The sequence below is a fragment of the Spodoptera frugiperda genome, chromosome 25 (assembly GCF_023101765.2).
Source record: "Spodoptera frugiperda isolate SF20-4 chromosome 25, AGI-APGP_CSIRO_Sfru_2.0, whole genome shotgun sequence".
NCBI classification, from domain to species: Eukaryota; Metazoa; Arthropoda; class Insecta; order Lepidoptera; family Noctuidae; genus Spodoptera; species Spodoptera frugiperda.
The window spans coordinates 6,577,512-6,598,761 of record NC_064236.1 but is presented as its reverse complement, the minus strand read 5'-3'; the positions used below and the strand labels follow the sequence as shown (position 1 = coordinate 6,598,761).

Here is a 21,250-nt window from a genome sequence, read left to right as displayed (position 1 = left end):
AACTGTGCCGATGTTTACATTTTTATGTATGCAAAAACTTTGTCTTCACTCTAATATTATTTACAACTTAAAAATATATATATTTCTGTTTAACATTTAACAAAAAAATATTATTATATTTAGATTTTCAACTTGTATTAAAAAGCAAGCATCGAACATCGAAACTGCATTTACAAATACAACAGCAAATATCCCCAGGCTTGGTTTGCGAAAAATAAATATAAACAAAACAAAGGTCTCTAAGTAACAAACTGTTCTTATAAGGGTAGGTCTAAAACCCTTGGGGTGAACACATATGAACCGGCTGATGGGGATCCAAACACCCCACAGGTTATTCCACCCTTAGGGTGCAGAGATCGAAGCTTTTATCCGTACAAAATCCTAAATTCATACACGTTGGTATAATGTTACTATAATGCTCGTTCGAAACGTTTAAGATATCATATTGTCTTCTTTACGGAATGTACCTCGGGATAATTCGTTCATTCATGTTTCAAATGATTTTGATTTTTATAATCAAGAGTTTTAAGTCTTCTATTCATTCGTACCGATCCCATACTTCATCAGTAGTGGCATTACGCTCTAGGTCCTCCATCGACTTGTTTACAGCCTAATAAAATGAGTCGTTCCTATGGCCTTGACAGAACTAATGTGGATAGCCAATGCTGGCCATTTTATTAGCCCCAGTACTTTATCGTAAATGGTGGCTATTCTGAAACAAAATGACTGAATTGTGACTGGTGATACTATATCTAAAATACACCTACATCCAAACTACATCCAGACAAAATTATTGTTCTATTAACAATAAGCATTATAACTAAATACGTATGTGAATATTAATTTTCTGTTAAGCTTTGTACTTGTGGTTTATTTCTACTTAGAAAGGTCTATATTATTAGGAAACGATATTAAAAGAACACGGAATTTCCGCAAGAGCGTTCCTTCCTAATGCAACACTAAACACACATTACGGAAGGAATGGGAACGATCCGGATAGTTTAGCACCCTCCTCGGGCAAGACAGCCACGCTCTCGTACAACTGCCATACAACACACCCTAATTAAAGAAAAACATACCACCGATTCTAACATAACTATGAAATTATATACACAGTAACACATTAGAATAAGTCCATTAATTTTCTCTTAATCATTTATACCAATTATTTTTTTCATAAATTCCGTTCGCATAATTTGCTACAAAAATACTTCTAGCAAGAACCCAACGAGCTCTGAATGTTATATTGCATACTAAATGTGATTTTTTTTTCAGCTGAAGGAGGAAGCTGCCACGTCCCTCTCGGGATGGAAAGCGGCATGATTTCCAACGAATCTCTATCGGCAAGTTCCAGCTACGACCAAAGTGTATCACCGTTAAGTTCACGGTAAAGTATTTGTTTATAAAACCTTTCTTCGAACATAAACTAATGGAATAACGACACCTATTAATGCAAACAATGAGGCCACGCAATTACTCAATGATAGTCATAAATGGACACACATTCCCCAAATCCGAAACAAATAACCCTTTAATCGATATAATGTCTTTAGCTGCCCATTGTTAAACAACAATAAAGCGCTATGATACGGCCAAGTTGTTACAATAATTGTGAATCCCCCAGCCGCAAAACGCTCATACTTAGCTCAAACAATTAACAGTGGGACCCACATTCGGGGCCTTAAGCCCGCATAAGCCCGAAGCGAGACAATAACGCGAAAACTCGACTCCCGTTTGAGAAATTCACTAACAGAAAATTAAATTTTCATATGAATTTGGAACGACCGTGATCCTACAAAAGCCTTTCGGAGCTTGACTCCCCAAAGATAACAAGATGTAAGTAGGGCCGGCTGTGCCGAAGCCTTATCATCTGAGCCACTTTACATAGGGTCAGAGGCGATTTAGCAAATGCCGCGTTAATTCAGCGCTTAGCGCGCTTTGTTCCCGCACTACTAGTGATGAGATCACGCAGATATTCTAATAGAACTGCCGCCAGACAGCCGCGCGGCCCGCGAGCCGTGTCCCACGCCGCTTGTCAGACGAAACAAGCGTTTCACTCTATTTACTTACAGTATTTCGCTAATTTTATTTGCGTATGCGCCAACGTGCCTTAAACGTCTATTTATACATTTGCTAAGTAAGTACAGGAATGTACTCTAAAACGTTGGTACACCGACAAAAATATACGCTCGGCTGTGCTTTATGTCCACTTGTTGCTCGCTTATTGTGATGAATAAAAAGGAGCTTTATGGAGAAGTTAACCGAGACACGTCTTTGCAGCATTCGCACCGAGATCAAAGGTGGCGCATGGTGTCCTAACGGGTTGATCTCGCCCAAAAGCCGCCAATTCCTCGAGATCGACCTCCGTGACGAATACCTGATTACTGGCACCGAGTCTCAAGGCAGGTTCGCCAACTCCGTTGGAGTGGAATTTGTCGAGAGCTACTCCGTAGAATACTGGCGCACCGCCCTCAACCGCTGGATGAAATACAAAGATTTCAACGGAAGCAGGGTAAGTAACTACTTCGTTTTAAGATTTACTTAATTTTACTTCGGTAATGATTTTTTGTGGCTATCTATTAATAACAAAGTGGAAGCCAAATAAGTTCAGCGCTTCTTTTAATGTATCTCATAAATTATTAATCCAAGCATTTCTTAAATTATATCTTTCTTCGTTAAAGAAGTCAAAATCTTTTAGCTCATAGACATAAAATGGATCATTTATACTATAATTATCAAACACGGTAAAAGTTAAATACATCATTTAATTTACTTAGCAATTAGGCACAAATCAGTACCCTCAAAGTTTTCCTTTACATACTTCAGATCACAAGGAAGTTTCGGGCTCGTGCCGAAGACACAAGGTTCAAGTTACGTGAAATTAGTCCCAGAGCGGGTGCTTAGGTTACGCTCAACCAAACGGCACGAGTACTTGCTGGCGTATATGCGCGTTTATACGTGACAGCTCTAATATAATAAACGACTTTGTACCGACTGTTTAAACTACACTCGAATTAGAATATGATAAAAATCTATCATACAATTTATTTTTACAACCATATTATGTAAGCAAGACACATGTTCCCTAAATAAATCACACAAAAATATTCCTACAAAAAAAAACGACGCCAGTATTTTCAAACATGTTATGACAAACTGTTTCGCTCACCTGAACCAATCGCAATTTCGCATATCCTTACTTCACAATAAAAATGTCGAGCCTTCTCACTCAGTCTAAACAAACCGCTTTAGTGGTTAACATTTTTCAATTTCCCTTGATAAACGGTCCTACATAAAATAAAATGTTAAAACAAAACATGCGGCTCCACGTGAAATGACAAAAGAAGATAAACGATTTCATTTTCTTTGTAGTGCCGATGTCGTAAATATGTACAAAAATATTTCCACAGAGATGGATCTCACTCCAGTCCCGGTGCAAAGTGTTCACCCGTCCGTCAACGCTGAATGCCCCCTTTCCTTGTTTTTAAACATAGCTTAGGCGTAAACTGGAAGTGTACTTAAAAAACTTTGTAGCTTTTGTCAGTGTCCATTCTAATGTTCATTATTATTCGATGAATAGACACAACTCGTTTTCATTGTTGTTTTATAACAGGTTTTATACTCGAGCTTGTTATTTTTATTGCAGCTGATATCTGGTAACGTGAACACCTACACCCCCCGGAAATCGACACTGGAAGCCCCGTTCATTGCGTCAAAAGTACGCTTTTTCCCGTACGCGGCGCATCCTCGTACGGCTTGCATGCGAGTGGAGCTCTATGGTTGTAGATGGAAACGTAGGTATAAGACGGATACGACTTATAATTGCTGGTGCGTCCCGGGACAATGCAAAGCGACGAAACCTTTGCCACTGCTTACTAACATTTTTTGCGAATTGTTCGTGCTCTGCGATGAAAAGCCGCCCATGGGCGGTGCATTCAATATGTGTTCTTTGTGCAGAAGACGTAATTGCCTACTCGGCCCCGAAAGGCGGGGATATGCAAGCGATGACCGGCGGAGCTCGGTTCGAAGACCTCGGCTACGACGGGATACTCCGAGATGGCCGCCTAATTAATGGCCTCGGTCAGATGACGGACTCCTTGTTAGGACCAAACGATTTCGAACTACCTGATCAGTTAGACACAAGAGGTATGTAATTTTTCGGTCATCGATACGTTACGTATACGATAGTAAAAATTACTGGTTTATCTTTATCTTTTACATTACATCAATCAATATCATTTATTACGTAAAAGCGAATTGTGTCACCAACCAATATCATCATGTTTTGTCTTAGGATCACGATGGGTCGGGTGGAACAAGACCATGTCTATTGACGAAGAAGTTACACTAACGTTTAACTTCAGCGAGCCTCGACTGTTCTACCACATGGACGTACATACAAACAACATGTTCACCAAGGACGTGCAGGTAATTATTTGCAAAGCCTTTGCGATCGCCAATACCTGTAAGAAATGTGTGTCTCAATTTACATATAACTAAATTTAAATACGTTTTAATAATATAAATGTACATTACTGTGTCAATGTTTTTCAGAAATATATGTAGTACACGGACTGATGTATCACTGTTGTATCGATGTTTCAATGTATATTTTCCTTTTTACTAGTTATTCAAAGAAGCCGAGGTATACTTCTCACTAGAGGGAGAGCGGTGGCAGGAGGACTATGTGTCCCACGAACCGAAGCAGGACAGGGTGTCGGAGCACGCCCGGATCGTGCACATCGACCTGCAAAACCGCACTGCCAAGCACATTATGATGAAGCTCAGGTTCCAGCATGAGTGGATTTTAATCAGCGAAGTTAGCTTCAAATCAGGTTAGTAGACGCACTCACAAAGATGTGTAGATATCTTTAAACCTTATCTACAAACATCGACACAACAATATCCTTAAACTTCCTTTACTTCCACCCTTCCCATTACAATAATTACAACCCAAACCTCCGAAACATTCCGACGGGCCCGTAAACGTGTTTAATCTCGGCGTAAATTTAATGTACCTACTTAAAAAATAAATAAATCAAAGCAAACAGCAGATAATTTGTTGGGTATTCGCTACTGATTTTGCGTAGTCCGAATCAGCGTTCAATTCGCGGGATAAACATCTTTCGCAATCACGAGCGGGACTCTGGTACAGTTTATCGAACACAATTTTTTGTATAAAGGAATTGTTCAAAAGTAAAAGTGAACTGACAATGATCTCGATTGGATGATTTTTGACTGGGATAAAGCGTGGAGTGTAACAGTGGCACACCAGGCGCTATTTATAGATGTATTGCTCCTCATCGCGCTCCTTATCAGTTCAGAGCACTCGCAAGCCTGCGGCTATTTCACAAATTTATCGTTCTCTAATTAATCTATAGCTCTTTTGAGGAAAACGTCTCTTAAGTGATAAATCGCCGCCCGCTAAATGAAGAACTTGTAATTAAAGAAAATCTTTGATCTGGATTATTTCGTCCCCCAATTATATTTTGAGGAGGCTGTGACGCGTCGCCCGCACTCTCTGAGATATTATCCCAATGAAAATGGATTTCGAGCAATATCGGTGGCCCTTTGAACACACAATGTGTAGTACTGTTCAACTTTACAAGAGCGAAGTTCCATAAAATCGAGATTTAATTTCGGTTTCTTACAAAAACCTTTTACAAGGTTTAATTAAATGGAACATTGTTTTATTTTTCTTTGTCATTGCTAGTCTAGACTAGTTAGGTTACTCAAGATTGCCAATCAAACAAAAAGTAATGTGTTCGAGTTTTTGTCTTGAGAATATTACGAGTTGTAGACCGGAGTCTAGAAATTTACGATCTTCGGAGAGCACGTAAAATGGTGTGTCACGGTAGTCACACATCTATAAAGCTAGGCGAACAATAGATCTAGCCGTTGACATCGTAGCTGTAAAAGTGACATGTGGAGAGAAGCAGATGTCCGACTGTACCTTGGAACAGTAGAGCATGGAAAAACAAAAGTATCCAACAAATCATAAAGGAAAATAGTTGAGTTTATTATTAATAGGTTTATTATTAATAAATAAGCCATATTAGCTCACAACTACCTTCCGTAAGACACAACAGCCAAGTTTTGAACATAATTACGCCGGCGGTGGAGCGATGTGCGGGCTTTCTGAATCATCATTATTCCTAATCTGCCCCAATTAGGAATCCGTACAAGTATCGTGATACGTGTCTAATTACCGGAATGGAAAATACGTAAAGTACCGTATCCTGTCCGCTTATCATTCACTCGTCGATTCAACTTTGAAAAGACATATTGGGTTTCCTTTTCAATCCAAATCATTCACTCGGTTGAACAAATAGCATTAATGTTACTATTGTTAAATCGAGACTCGTGGCATTCAAAAGTCCACATAATAGTAGATTGCATTGTTAATTCTTATTTAAACGTACGTGTCCCGTTATAAATGTTTATACATTCAATTTGAATAAAATAATATTCGTTATTATTAAAATGCAAGTGAAAGAATGGTAATACCAGCGTGAAAGCTGCACCTTTTTAGCTTATTACCTACTTACTGGGACTTATATTTCCACCTTCATTTTAAAAAGAATACCTATCTTATTTCACTGGCTTGCTCGGTCTAACTAGAATCTTAAAAGGCCATTGACCTTACGCGGTCGGGGATTTAGCAGCCCAAAGTGAAAATTTCCTTAATATCTTTTATCGTAATATTTCGGAAAGTCAGAAATATGGGCATAGTTTCGCAGAATTCATTATAAAGAGTAAATTTCTAAGCTAAAAAATTCCACAATGAATACATACTTTATCTCTCTTTGGTTTAGGCAACACAAAATATAATCAGAAAAATCAAAGCCTCTCAAGAGTATCGTATAATTTGGTTGTTTGTTCGAAAACACAAAACGAGCATCTAAACGCACTTATGTACGTCAAACGACGTTTTCACAAACGCTTTTATATTTGAAGGAAATATTCGAGACACGTAATCCATTAGTAAATATGTTAGGTTATATATGGAGGCCTTGTGAATTCGATATTAGCGTTGTAATACGACACACATATAAATATTATTATAAACAATATAAGTAGCCGTAAAATTGTAACGAATACTGTATTATTGTTTCAATAAATTATCAATTCAATACTGTGATAAAGTACATTGAAACTCATAACTTGTGCACTCTATAAAGTAGGTACCGTTTACCGCCGCTATACCGCCAACTTGTACCGCTGCGGTACGCGAAACATTAATTACGTTATCAGACGTCTAAATGAATACGTAAGAAAAACAATAACACTAAACTTAATAAAAACACATTTTAACAAAAACATGTCCCATATCCCAGCAGACATTAAGTAATTTAAAATATTTCCTCACAGTTCCTATGAAAGTTTAACACAATAAAATAGCGCAGTTTATTTATCTTGCGAGTCCGGACACCATTCCCACAAGTCTCGTTTAAGTTCTATTTCTAGACCTGCAACCGTGAGATACACTTCATTAAATGTACAATTTGAAATTAGCGCAGAATTAACTGACTCTTGGCACCTTCTGAGCATTACACTGGCACTTCGCCATTTTCGTTAACCTCAGTTTTAGTTTAGACCCAGTTCTGAACGACTCTAAAATTCAACCTATTTCCGAATTCCTATAAAACTCCAAATCCAATAGTTCACTACTTTTATGGTGAAAGTTGATTCGAATGTGTGTTTTAAGCTTCATTGCAAATAAAAGGATTTGCTTTGTAAATAAAATGTTGATCAGTTTAAAAAAATATCTCCAAACAATTCCTTCTACAAATTATTTGTCGTCTACTAGTTAAAGTTGAACCTACTAAGACCAAACTATAAATGGAAAAACCGCCAACAAATCTTAGACTCGTAGTCGGAGTGGAGAAAACTGTCTGAGAGGCGGCATTTCTTAGTAAATTCCCTTCCCATTATAAAACAACAATTAGTCGTGGTCTCGACATCTATTCATTTTCTTCCATTGTTTTAGTCTTACGTGAAAGCTGAAAGCGAACTTCATTCAAGTTATTCCACTTTTTATGCATTTTCTTTTTTGTTAACAGTTCCGACCTGGGTTAATACCTCAGCCGAGTTTCTCGAGGAGTACTATAGGAGTGACATTCCTCCATCATCAAGAAAGAAGAGGAACTCATCTTTGAGAGTTTCAGTGGGTCTAGCTTGCGGCGCCCTAGTGGGAGGAGGGGCGTTTATTGCAGCAACCGTGGTCCTCCTAACCAAGAAGACCAGGCGCAGGATACCGAACGTACTAAAGAAGCCGTTCTGTCCATCTTTACGGCACGGGAGCTCGAGTTCTAGGAACAATCGTAGGACTCCCAGACTTGCCCTCGCCCTAGCGAACTGTCCCCCGATACACATGCTAAGGTAAGCATAACATTTTCATAACATTGATTTACTCATTTATAAACAAATCCAATAGTGTTTAATCTACAAAACTATTCCCCTAAAACAATATAGATATTCTTATTTATATCAGGCACGAATAGGTAGCATAGGTACCGTAATAAATATGTATTCAGTTTACAAAAAAATACGTATACTGTCGAACAATAAGGACATGCATACAATTTCAGCTCTACAGGCCCGTCAACAAAGCCACGTAGAATCATTTGCCTACCCACTGCAGCAGAAATAATGGGACAAAAAACCATTACACATATTGAAAACGAAAAAAAACAACAAAATATTTCAATTAGTTGGGCTTTAGGGGAACTTTAAACAAACGTACGAGATAATAAAATAGGTTATTTGTGTGCAGACCGGCGGTCGTCGATGAAGACTACCGCGAACCATACAACATTTGGAGGGAGACCCTTGGCCGTCGGGACAAACGGGAGTCACATGACCAACACGAATACAACGGTAAGTGCCACTCTACTTTATACCTTATAACACTTTATTATATGAACCAAAATTAGTTTGGCTTGATATGTCACTGAAATCAATATTACATTTTTCCATATAAATAAATGGTAGGTCCGCATTAATGTCACGACATTCCTCAAGATAAATGTGGTTAGCAATTGTTATTGTCATTCCGTTACACCTCTGATGGAACTCGGCCATTATGCTGTAACCGTGATGAGACTCGTCTCTTTAGGACGTCGTTAGGATGCGCTAATAGGCGAATCATTGTATTGCAAAAAGATTTACGAACATATACATTATTGGTTAGAGAGGGAAATGTGTTGATTTTCCTTCATCACCAATTTGACCACAAAGTATCAAAATGCGCACGGTGACGAAATCGATACAAAATTTCTGTACTATGGCTATGCCTTTACACACATCCAATGTTCGAGTCCGCGCGTCCGCAGCTTACAAATCATCTAACTTTAAGTCCTACTTCTCGAAGTAGAAATGTGACTGTATTTTTATTAGTGCTCACAATAGTTTCACAAAGTTGTGTCATAACACGTAATGTATGACCACATTTGTAAGATATATATAGAAAACATATTTGTCTTTTTCATATTTGATTTCTTAAAGAAAACTATTTCTGCAGCTATAAACTAATAGCATAAATATTCAAGGATCCCCCGTATGTAGACGGCCGTAAATCAAACATTCTTATTTAAACAATACCAGTAAAACAGCAATATATTCGGTACGTGATGTAGCAGCACAAAGTCTACAGAAATAAAAAGATAAAACAATACATATATAGACACAGGAGTTGTAAAGTACAATAAAGTCGGGGATATTAAATCCGTAGAGAGCTGACCCTAATTGTAAATATCTGCTTTTACAAATGAACAAACTACTACGGGCTATTTTTTTCTCGATAAACAAGGGTTGATCCCATGTGAATGTACATAACTAAACATGAACATAACTTTCAATGACAAATTTATAATGACATATCTATTCGAGTTCGAGATTGTGGAATAGTAATATTTGTTCGCTGCTAGTCCAGTGAACTAGGACAAACTGTAACAAGCTCGAACTAGCATCTATAAACATCGATTAAACTACAATGAAAACAGCAAAACGTTGAAAACAAATGAATGTTCACAAAATCGCTAAACGCTTTTGAAATGCTCCGTACACAGCGTGTTTGTGGTCGCTGGCGGTGTTTTTTCCGACTAGCACTAGTTAGCTCGCCTGCGACGCTCGACTCGCCACTCGACTGCACTCGTTAGGTTTACGAGTGCACTTGCCCCTGGATTGTTACTTTTCCTCGCTCTCCCTATACCAAGACTCTTATACGAATAGCTTGGAAATGAAACGACCTAATGATTTTCTTAACTACACATTTTTAGAAAATAAACGCGACGTTCTGACGAATGTTAAGGAAAATGCTATGTATTGCTATCTGATGGAGGATAACGAGTTTTTTGCTCGACCCCAGAAAGTTTGTTATCTTTTGTGATATTTCATTTTCACTTGTATAATTTGACAATGATAAAAACTTAAACAAATTTTGCGAAGTCCTATTTTTAAACTCGATTACTTTTATATTCAACGTCTAATAAATTCAACCGCCGACATTCTAGTAAACTGAAATTCGGACATTTTGACACTGGCCAGCTCCTTTTAAAAGAAAATTCAAGATACGTGCTCGTTACGGGCGGCCGGATGTCCGGTCGGAAAGCCGGCCATTGTTCAGAGGCCATATTGAAAAGATGATGCGCCCCGAGCGCAGGATAATAGGTCTCAGGTTCGTGTATCTGTAGAAGAATGCGGGGGAGAGTATAGTGACGGGTTTTGGTCAAAAATACGAATTATCTGTGACTTTGAGTGACGTTTCAAGCGCGAGGCGGCCATCCGTGGCGCGGCTGAACGTCCCATTATTATACTGAACCGGCCCGGGATACGGATGACGGCCATATTTTTTTCGTAAATCATATTCGTGTCGTGCTGACGTTATCAAAATGTTGGTTGCACCTCGTATGTTATTATATGTGTGTTGTTTTTGTAACAAAGCCCTGATTGGTGTTGTTTTGTACAGAAATCTGTGAGGACACCGAGTTCCCGAGACCCTACATGATGAAACGACCTGATCCACATGAAAGTTTCTACGCTGCCACTGATATAATACACCATGTAAGTATTTAGTTCCTAATTTATTACTTGTAGATACTTGCATCGTACATCGATGACCGGGAGAAGAAGTTGATCACATGAAATTATCGTTTGAACAATAATCTTTCGGACAGCAGTTTGAACGATTTTCGTTATAGGCTTAAATCAGGAAAATTTGGTGCAAATGTGCAGTAAACAACACGTGAAACTGAATCTAATCAATTCTCGCCGCACTGATCACAAAACAATTGGAACTGCAATCTTACTTAGCATACCGCATTACTTTGAATCAATATTAGATCATTCGGTGAATCTATCCCAGATTGCCATTCCGCTAATCCGCTTCGCTGAATAGAATCGAAATTGACAATTGTTTCACATTAATCAATGTAACGATCGATAATTGCTAATTTCATTATTCGATTGCATCGACAATCGACTGGAGCTTTGCTTTAAATCTGAGTTAGTCGTGTAATTAACATCGGGCTATCGCGGAATCAAATGAAAATATGTTTCGCAGATTGGTTCAAACGGACATCAGAGAATCTTCATGGCAATTTTAGATATTCTTTTAAATACAAGAATGTTAGCTAGGTAATTAGTTTTTGATGTGAACAGATTGTACACAAATATTAGATTGAGTCCTTTCATTATAGGGCTAAGAAAGCAATAGGCAATTAAGTAATGAATTAGGTCAATATTTGGGTTGTTCTATTTAAAATAAATTAATTGGAAGTACAAATTAATGCTCTTTATATAAAGATCTGCTATAAACTGTAGGATGTTGAAAATGAGCATTTTATTTTTTTAAATATGTACTTAGTAATTATAAAGTTTCTCAATTTGTTGATGGCAAGATCTACTTAGTAGTGGGTAGCTATCCACAAATAGATCAATCTTCTTCATTATAAAAGCAGTGACGTAAGAGTGGAGGCGTGGACATACGTCACTGCGTCCTCCATACGCCTTCATAGTATAGGATCCCGCCATACAATGACCTTCACCGAGCTGGTTAATGGATGAAAGATATTCTTTATCAAATAAAATAAGTCAATAAATATGTTGCGAATGGGTTGTCTAAACAATTTCAGTCCAGAATATGATTACTTAACAATTATTATTTTTTTTAAATTACACTGGCTTGGTGTAACAAATTCCATTCCAATCGAAAATATGAAACCTATAGATTATACAAACATTAGAAAATGCACTTTAGAAAAGAACATTTTCCTTTTTTAAGACCGGTCTTACCGGACCGTTGCCGGCAACGCACCTGTGACTCCTCTGGTGTTGCGGGTGTCCAAGGGCGGTGCCGTTTGCCACCTATTCCATAAAAAAACATCCATATTACACACGATTCTGTAAAACTCAAACATCAATATCACACTTTATTAATATAATGCATACTTATTATTATTAAAAAAACTTTCTAATCCACGTTCCGCGACTCTCATTCGCACTTTCCCAAAGTCGGTCGAGTTGTATCCGAGTGAATAATTTATTATGTTACCAGCGTATCGAACGCATTTCTCCCACTCCTCGCATTAGCTCCATATTCTCAACTCAACATGCATGACGCATAAACTCGCAGTCGATTTCAGTTCTTGTCCATGTCAATTAAATGTTGGATCATAATGAAGTTGTCATTACATTGACGGGCCGGAAAAACGTCCGTCCCCCGCGCTTAGAACATGCAAGTCAATGGACGTGTCATTTCGAAAATGAATCGAACTAGCTGACCGACGCGACACCTGTTTTGTGTGTTCCGTTAAACTGACTGGCAAATGTGCTTGCTTGTACCAAAACATTACATCAATGAAATATTCCAATAAAAAGAAACAAACATACTTAGAAGATCCTGTTACTTAACAAACAATAACAATAATTCCACGAAAGCCCAAATAATTATTTCAATTTCAGTCTTCTCTGATATAGGGTTTCAATCTAAAAGGGCATTCCCATTTTATTTATAGACTAATGCTTTTCCTCTCGATTGATTTTTTTCCCAATGATTAAAGCCAAATATAATTTGATTTTATTTGAAGGCAAATTAAATGTTTGGTCTAATTCACCTTGACGGAATTCCGATGAAATGATAAGCCGATTGGAGAGAAAGCCTTATATGTTTGATTGGAAACATGTAGGTGTAATGTTGGATGGTGAAATGCTCGTAAGGTTTACTCAAACAGGTAAAGTATAGTATTGTGTAGGCTCGGAGGATCGCAGGCTGATTTCCCTGGGGAGGACGCGCGGTCACACGGCGCGCGCCCGACGTAAAACATACCAATTGAACATTAATACGTAATGAACATTATTTAGTTAACGTTCAGTTACGCCGACTTTTTCCGAAACAGTCTCTAAACGGAATTCTTGTATTTATTTATTTTATACGGTTGTTTGCTTTACCTATTTGCATTAGGCAAACCAGTTAGTAACTACACCCGACTAATCTAACCACTATCAGCTCTTTCACAAATATCGAGGCAAACCCGGGGTCGTAAAATCGCAATCGTTATTTGAAAGTGCGACCGAGTAACGGGAATTCGGCCACCACCGCACATTATCGTGGCGTGGCTCGAACACGTCACAAAACACCACATCCTAACCGATGCGATGACATCCGAACTAACACGACGACCTCTCGTCATCGTTTGCGTTAATTCAAACCGACCAATCCGAAATAGGTGACTTGTAATAAGATGTTGCAGAAACATCAAAGCTACGGCTACGAAGGTACTACGTTCTCGTAGCACGTGCTACGAATTTTCGTAGCTTGTTTTTATAAGATTCTGCTTAATAGATCAAAAAATACGAAAAAATGTTTCACAAAAACATTAATGTTATTTTATATCAAAATTACTTGGAATTTGGACCACAGATTGAGAGACGGCTATGATTAATTTTATCAGATTTCTGTCTTTCCAAAGGTTTGCTGGTAGATATCACTGTCAACGATAAGACCGCCTATTGTAGCTTTAAATTATTAATGTTATACAAACAAGCTCTACCTATTACAATTGGGTTTTGCTTTAACAATTTTTGATTTAATTACGGCAAAAATACAGCTGAAGTGATGTAATGTTTTTTATATGTCGAATCGTTTTATCGAATAGTATTAAACTCTCACCAGTACATGAAATAGTAACAACGACGTGGCTAACAAAATCATATTATTTTCTCCCACACAAAAGTATATTGACTTTGTTTTTTATTTCTTTACGACTAATAAAACGAACATACGTACACAAAGACCTAAATAAATTCTTATACATTGAAAATTAAACTTTACCAGAAGCTATTAAAGTTGTTATTTCAAAATTTTCATGAGTACCTCATCTCTTTAGATCGGCAAAAACAATGACGTTGTAAACCACAGGCTATAAATAAACCTGTTGTTTACTTAATGGAATCAGAAGGATTCAGGTGTACATAATCTATTTAGTAATATAATGTCAGGTCTCTGCGTAATACCGCTTCCCCGTAATGGTATAGGCGACAGCATGTCATCGTATACTAGACCAATATAACCTGACCCCCGGCTTCATAACAAATATATACGAAGAGAGGTCTAATACATAATGATGTGCCGTCCATATAATTATGTAAAAGGTCATCAGGGTCGGTCACGTGGAAGCTATTTTGGTATACAATACAAGTTATAATATAATAGCATAATTAATGTTATTAATTATAATAGCTGTACAATAGATGCGTGTCGGATTTAATCTTATCACTCATCCACATGCGTTGTAATCCATGTTGAAACTAATTTGTATACTTCTATAGGACATAAATTTAAATAACCTGCCTACGCAGGTCCACTTAGTGTTTAGAGTTACTTGTTTATGGCAATTATTCCTATGGAGAAACGATCGGTCACCTAGAAACATACTAATTACATCCTATGAACAGTAACTAAAAATATATATAATCTTTTTTGTATGATTTTTTTTATTCCAAAGCTCTTATAATATACAATGGTTAATATAAAAAAAAATCTTATCTACCGTATTAAATTACTCTGGTACAGATAACATGAATTAACGATTAGGTAATTAGTTAAATTATTCATAAACGCCAATCACTATCGCTGACATAGAATGGTACTTCAGAATAATGGCTGTGATTGGCGCGTCAAATGGATACAATCGAACATCAACTGTTACTACAATCATTGTATATAATACCGGTAAACTATGGCAACTTTACTTGGCAACTTTACCATACTTAGGTATTCGGTATAAACTCATTTATCTAAAAATCTACCCACCAGAATTCTGTTTTGTAATAGAAGTATTTTTTAGACATTAAAAGGAAATATTTACTATATTTTGCGTAGACGTGAGACTGCTATTATGCCAGTAATGGCCGTCACAATGTATGCGTGAAAATGAGCTAAAAGTTAGTAGTTCCTAAATTGTGCTCACAGAGCCTTAACTATTTGTCACAGGTGAGTGAAATTTTGATCTTGTATGTATAATATAGTTGGGATTACTGTTGTAATGTCAGCAATTGCTTTTTCTTTAATTTATTGATAAATAATCGCTTCGGTAATGTTGACAAGGTAAAGTTGCCACGGCCTGCTTTGTGGCAACTTTACCTACAGTTAGGGTTGGCAATAAATGTTTTTTTCTTGTTTGTGTGTATGTAACCATTTTCGAATACCTAAATTTCACAGCATAATAGTGAATATCCATAATGTATTTAATAATACCTCTTGTTTTACAGCCAAAATGGCTCCCATGAAACAAAACCGCAGAAAACTCGGAGCTAGACACTATAAAAATTATACGGAAGTGATGTTATAATTAGCTATGGAGATAGTGAAGTCATAAAATTAAAAAGTCAAGGATTAAACATTATTTTGTAGCCTTTTTTACAATTTTAAACATAAATACTTAAAATTTTAGAACTTAATTTAGTTTAAAAGGGAATAATATTTATGTTAGAAATTTGTGCGTTTTTTTACTTTAGGTTTAAGGTTTATTAATTTTTTTTTAAATATACATGTCATAAAAAAGTTCCTCCTTTTTTGACAACCCCGAGCGTAACAAATTATTTGTATGTAAATTACGATGAAACCCGTGGCAACTTTCCCTAATGTCTGTGTAGCCGTTATCTTTATAGATTTCCTCATATTGTTTGCATTATAATACGAAGAGGTCCTAGATGAAGCCCTCTGTACCTCAACAACTCTTTAATATGCAATATACGATGAATACGGCGCGTAGGTAAAGTTGCCAAAAATTTGGTATCTTTACCCATGTTGTTTTTTCTTTACTACGGCTAAAATAAGTGTTTGTATATAATGACGATTACAGTAAAGTGAGCCAGATAGACTACAATTCTAAATATATAGTTTTGGTTTCTATGCGTCTTATGGTTAAAAATATATTTCGTGTTTTGTTCTAAAATATGGTAAAGTTGCCATGTTTTACGGTACTAAACTAGCTTCTACCGGCGACTTTTCGGGAAGTTCTTGGATAAAAAGTATCTTATGTCCATTTTTTTATGGTATAAGCCGGTAAACGAACAAACGGATCACCTGATGGTAAGCAATCACCGCTCATGGACACCCAAAACAGCAAAGGTGTTAAATCGTTTCATACTAAAATACGTTATATTATTGATCAAAAACGACCACAACAAACGAATCACTGCTAAAAACGGACGAAGTTATATTTGTTCGAATTGGAAAGGTATAAAATAAAACCATCAACGGAGAAATATCAATAAATCTAAACTTGGAGACGTGTACATGCATTTGATGGCCCAGCATATTGAAATACGAAAATTCCCAGCCGATTGTTGACAGTTCTATTAAACGATACACTGATATTTCTGTCGATATAAATTCAAATATATTTACTGCGGTACTCTACTCACTAGACGGTCTTCAAAATAACTCATGCTTTTTTTTAAATACTTTAAGTATTAGGTAGTAAATGTTTAATACAATCGTTTATGCATATTTTTGGAACACGACTACGATATTTTTGTTATTAATTATTAATAAATACAGGTTAATTTAATTATTATATTATTATCTGCTTATTCGCGTAATGTTTGACGAGGATCTCGAGTTCTAGAACTCTAGTTTCAAACCATGCAAGAGGCTCATATTCAAGAGCAGCATTCCACGACACACGACGCGGCAATTGTCGCGCCGCTACTGGCGACCCGCGTTATGCGCCCATCACGCCCTTTGCCTGAAATCTTAAGTATTATTAAATACTTCAAAACCAAACAAAGTATACAATTGTATGTCACATTATGTATACCAAGGCTACATAGTACATATACTTTGTACAGTAACAGCTACACACACAAAGGCACTTTTGTGATAAAAGATTACAAGCTCATTCATTTACGAGAAACAATGAACGGGCAAGATAGTCATCGATAGCCTGTGAGAGTCGATACGTTCGTTAGGTTCGCTAGCAAACATATCTGACAGATTAGTTAGACACTACTCTTGTTCGCCCCAAATTATTTCCACGATGCTATGAATAGACTGGCTAGTGGCTATATACCAGTGCTAATACAAACAGTTTAAGCCATATTATGCTTTGATTTCGCTCACGTTCTGATAAATGGTTAATTCGTTCTGTAGTTTCACATTTGAGCTGATATGGCTGTTCGACAAATGTTACTAATACAAGGATTTTAAGTATCTATGTTGAGGCCGCTGTCACATGAAGTTATTAAAAGTTAACTTAAGGTGATATAAGGTATATAGGAGATAATTAAAGACCGCCACATATGAATTTTCATTACCACACTAAATACTAAAAAAGTCCGGAGCTGCGGACTACCTAGCGAGTTTACCGGGGCTCCGGCTCAAAAAGCAGGAGTAGGAACAAGGTTTTTAGTCAGTTATAGTCTGACACTCTCTCTCGCCTCGCCCAAGACAGGAGAAGTAATTGGATGACTTTCCTCCCTTAAAATAGTACTAAAAACGTATTTACAAAAACAAACAATGTATCTAAGTATTAAAAAGATAATGTTACACACGTAGATACAATGTACTGTGTGTGTAAATTCATTTGTTTAGTTCAGAGCAAATAACCCCAATACCCTTGTTTTAAGCTTTGTCATGCGTCATAATGATTTTGGTTTAACTGAAACGTGTTGAGGTGGCCACTCAAAGCAGTTTGTAACAGGTCAACAGAGTTTGAACCAAATAGCATTGTCGGAATATCATCCGTCAGTAATCAAATTAATTCGCCAGCTTCCCTCAGTAATTAACAACAAAACATCAAATAATAGTAAGTGGGTGTACTTATAACTTTGTTACCTGTATTGTTTTGGAAATAGCTAGCTTATTGCTAGAGGCTTTGCCTGCGGGATTCATTATGGTAAATATCATTTTTTCTCTCTTATCCGTTCTTGGATCGAATTTCACATCATTATGTTTGGTATTATTTTTCCATGACCCCAATTAAGCTATTAGCTTGAAAGAATGGATCTATTTGTTACGAAAGTCGTTCTTTCTTTCACTGAAGGCAATTAATGACAATTATTACAACCATTAACATTGTAACCTAAAACGACTACAGTTTTATATCAGATTGATATTTCCCGTAGTAAAACTAATATAACTTTAGATAAAGAGAGAAAATAATCGTCATAGTACGAAAATTCAATTTGAATTTAACTAAGCCCACAAGATACCTAAACTAAACAACATATTACCCGTAATAGTTCATGATAGCAAACGCACGACCTGTTAGATTCTAAAGCAAAACATCTTAACTCCACAAACATATCAGTAAACACACAGACGCCGTACAAACATTGACCCAGTATAAGCCGACTGGCTGCTGAATATCAATAGTTGGCTAACGAGCCAGTCACTTGGAAACACTCACTTTGTCCCAAAGATATTAATTTAATAATAAAACCGATATTATTGATCTAGTGGCCACAAAGACGTTAACTTAAGATCTCTCTGTTTCTGGGGAAAGAGTGGTTACCTAATAAAATTTTCATTTAACGAATTTAGAAAATGATAAGTATTCTGTAAAATTCTTCAAAAATATCTATAGCACTATGAGTAGTCTTGCTAAACTACTCGAGTAGGCACTTGATTTAAAAAGATTTAAAAAATCTCATATATTTTTTTATCATTTTACTAAACCAGTATGTCAAAGAAAGGGGTGTTATACGACATGTCGCGGACAAAGCTGAGCTCAAAAATAAAAACAAACCCGATTGGATTGGGGACTTGGTAACATGGACACATTTTTCAGTTGAAACGAATCCAAAGCAAAGGTAATCGAAACATATTACGCTATTCTCTTTGCAACGAGTCAAAAAGGTATAAAAAATTCGTACACGTGTCGCTTAGTCCGCTGTGGGAGGACAAAGGGCTCATGCCGAGGACGAAAACAAAACGATAATATGAATGAAGGTACGCGAAACGGGATAATTCAATTACTGCATAATGCAGTCGCACTCTTATCTTCCATTAGCCTCTGTGTATGAAATGTTTATGGCGGTTTACTTCTTTGTACTGGTTTAATAATTGCAAACTTTGGTGAGTGTATTATTATTATAACGAAACATTTTAAGGTTAGGTAGCATTTCGACACCAGCATTTATACTACGCTGAAATTTGGAAAAAACTTTTTTTATGAAGTTGCTTAAAATGTTGTTTACATACGTCATAAAAAAATTGAGAAGAAATATGCAAAAATAAGAAAGTTACAAATCTTATTAAGTAAAGGTACTTTTTGAAATCACTCGATTTATATTACGCCAACTATTATTAGCGGAGTGTGCGCGCGGATCACTTTGGTCAAAGTCCATGCAACACTGCACTAACTCATAGTTAGCGTAGTTTAGTGCGTTCGTGTGTATACTTGTTCGTTTGTAAAATGAACGACTTAGCGACTTTTACATAGTAAATACTTATGTGTTAACGTATTAATTAGTTTATTAATGGTACGTTGACTATTCTTTTTGTAAGTAAGTACATGTTCTTTATAAAATATTGAAATATGCATCAGATGATTGATCATGCACTACGACGTCCCGTACTACACTACGCTAACATAAGTTAGACGTGTATAAGATGTAAATTTTTTTGATGAATTACGTTTATATACGGCTAACTTGCGCTAAATCAAAAAATAGAAATAATTAAGGAAATATAAATATGAGATATTACAATGAATAAATTAAATATTAAGCATACCAAATTTCAAAAAAGTGTCTTAATTAATGTAAAAGTTATCACGTTTTTCCCTTTAAACGCCTCTACTGTAAAGTACGCTTTTTGAGTTAGCGCAGTATAAATTGCTGGTGTCGATTTGTTGAAGTTCATTTGTAGATATGTTGTATAACTATTCTTAATATTTTAAAGACTCTTTGAAGCGTCGAAGATCGCCGATAAAAATTAACGTCTTTCAGATTCAGAACTTATAGTTTACATCTGTACCAATATCATATATCACCTCTATCGAGCCACGATGAATTTCAAAATAGCAATCACTTCACGTAGGTAATTACATTGCCCGATTTGGCCAAAAGCCAAGAAACAATTAAACCATAAATTAAAGAATGCCATTAACTTTTTTAATTCCGTAGACAAACTAGCACACTTTTACGTACAAACCCATTCCGAACTAGTCTAAAGTCCGGAATTCCTATGAACATTAACTCATCTAAGATAAACTGTTCTCGTAAAACGGCAGTGGTATTTGATTTCGGTCATTAATTAACGAATGTGCTCGCATTTTTATTTCAGCATCGTGTTTTATATCGTTTATCCAAAACAGCCCGTTTGGCCCGACATTTGGTACAATTTATAACTGCAGCGCCGCTTCGTTCATTACAAGTGGCGCGGGTTAGCTACACTTGTAGATAGTAAACTTTAACAAGACCTTTGACACATGTAGGACATTACTTTGTGCCTGTTTCCCGCTGATGACCTAAATGAAATGTTTCTTTAGAGTATTGTTTACATTCGTATATTTATGATTTGCATAGAAAAATGGATGGAAACTAATTGTTATACGTATATTTTTATGCAATGAAAAAAAATTTGATTTATGAATTTAATATCAGCCGCAGACGTTCTGCAATAGAACATCCACCCGTGTCAATCAAATATAATGTGATCAATGACTAGTGTTCAAAATTATATCCTATATCAAACACAATAAGAAACACTATGTATAAAGCTCACATCGTAAAAAAAACG

At 36.4% G+C, this 21,250-nt stretch overlaps 1 protein-coding gene across 8 annotated transcripts in view; it reads left to right on the top strand.

Annotated features, from left to right (window-relative positions):
* Positions 1-21,250, top strand: part of LOC118263404 (epithelial discoidin domain-containing receptor 1) — a 174,041-nt gene that overhangs the window by 107,704 nt on the left and 45,087 nt on the right. For all 8 annotated transcript variants that reach the window (XM_050704447.1, XM_050704441.1, XM_050704445.1 and 5 more), the window contains 9 exons: positions 1,276-1,387; positions 2,281-2,512; positions 3,647-3,794; positions 3,958-4,146; positions 4,295-4,428; positions 4,628-4,835; positions 8,064-8,382; positions 8,777-8,880; positions 10,970-11,064. In XM_050704447.1, the coding sequence (XP_050560404.1) occupies positions 1,276-1,387; positions 2,281-2,512; positions 3,647-3,794; positions 3,958-4,146; positions 4,295-4,428; positions 4,628-4,835; positions 8,064-8,382; positions 8,777-8,880; positions 10,970-11,064 (1,541 nt within the window). The remainder of the gene's footprint in view (positions 1-1,275; positions 1,388-2,280; positions 2,513-3,646; positions 3,795-3,957; positions 4,147-4,294; positions 4,429-4,627; positions 4,836-8,063; positions 8,383-8,776; positions 8,881-10,969; positions 11,065-21,250) is intronic.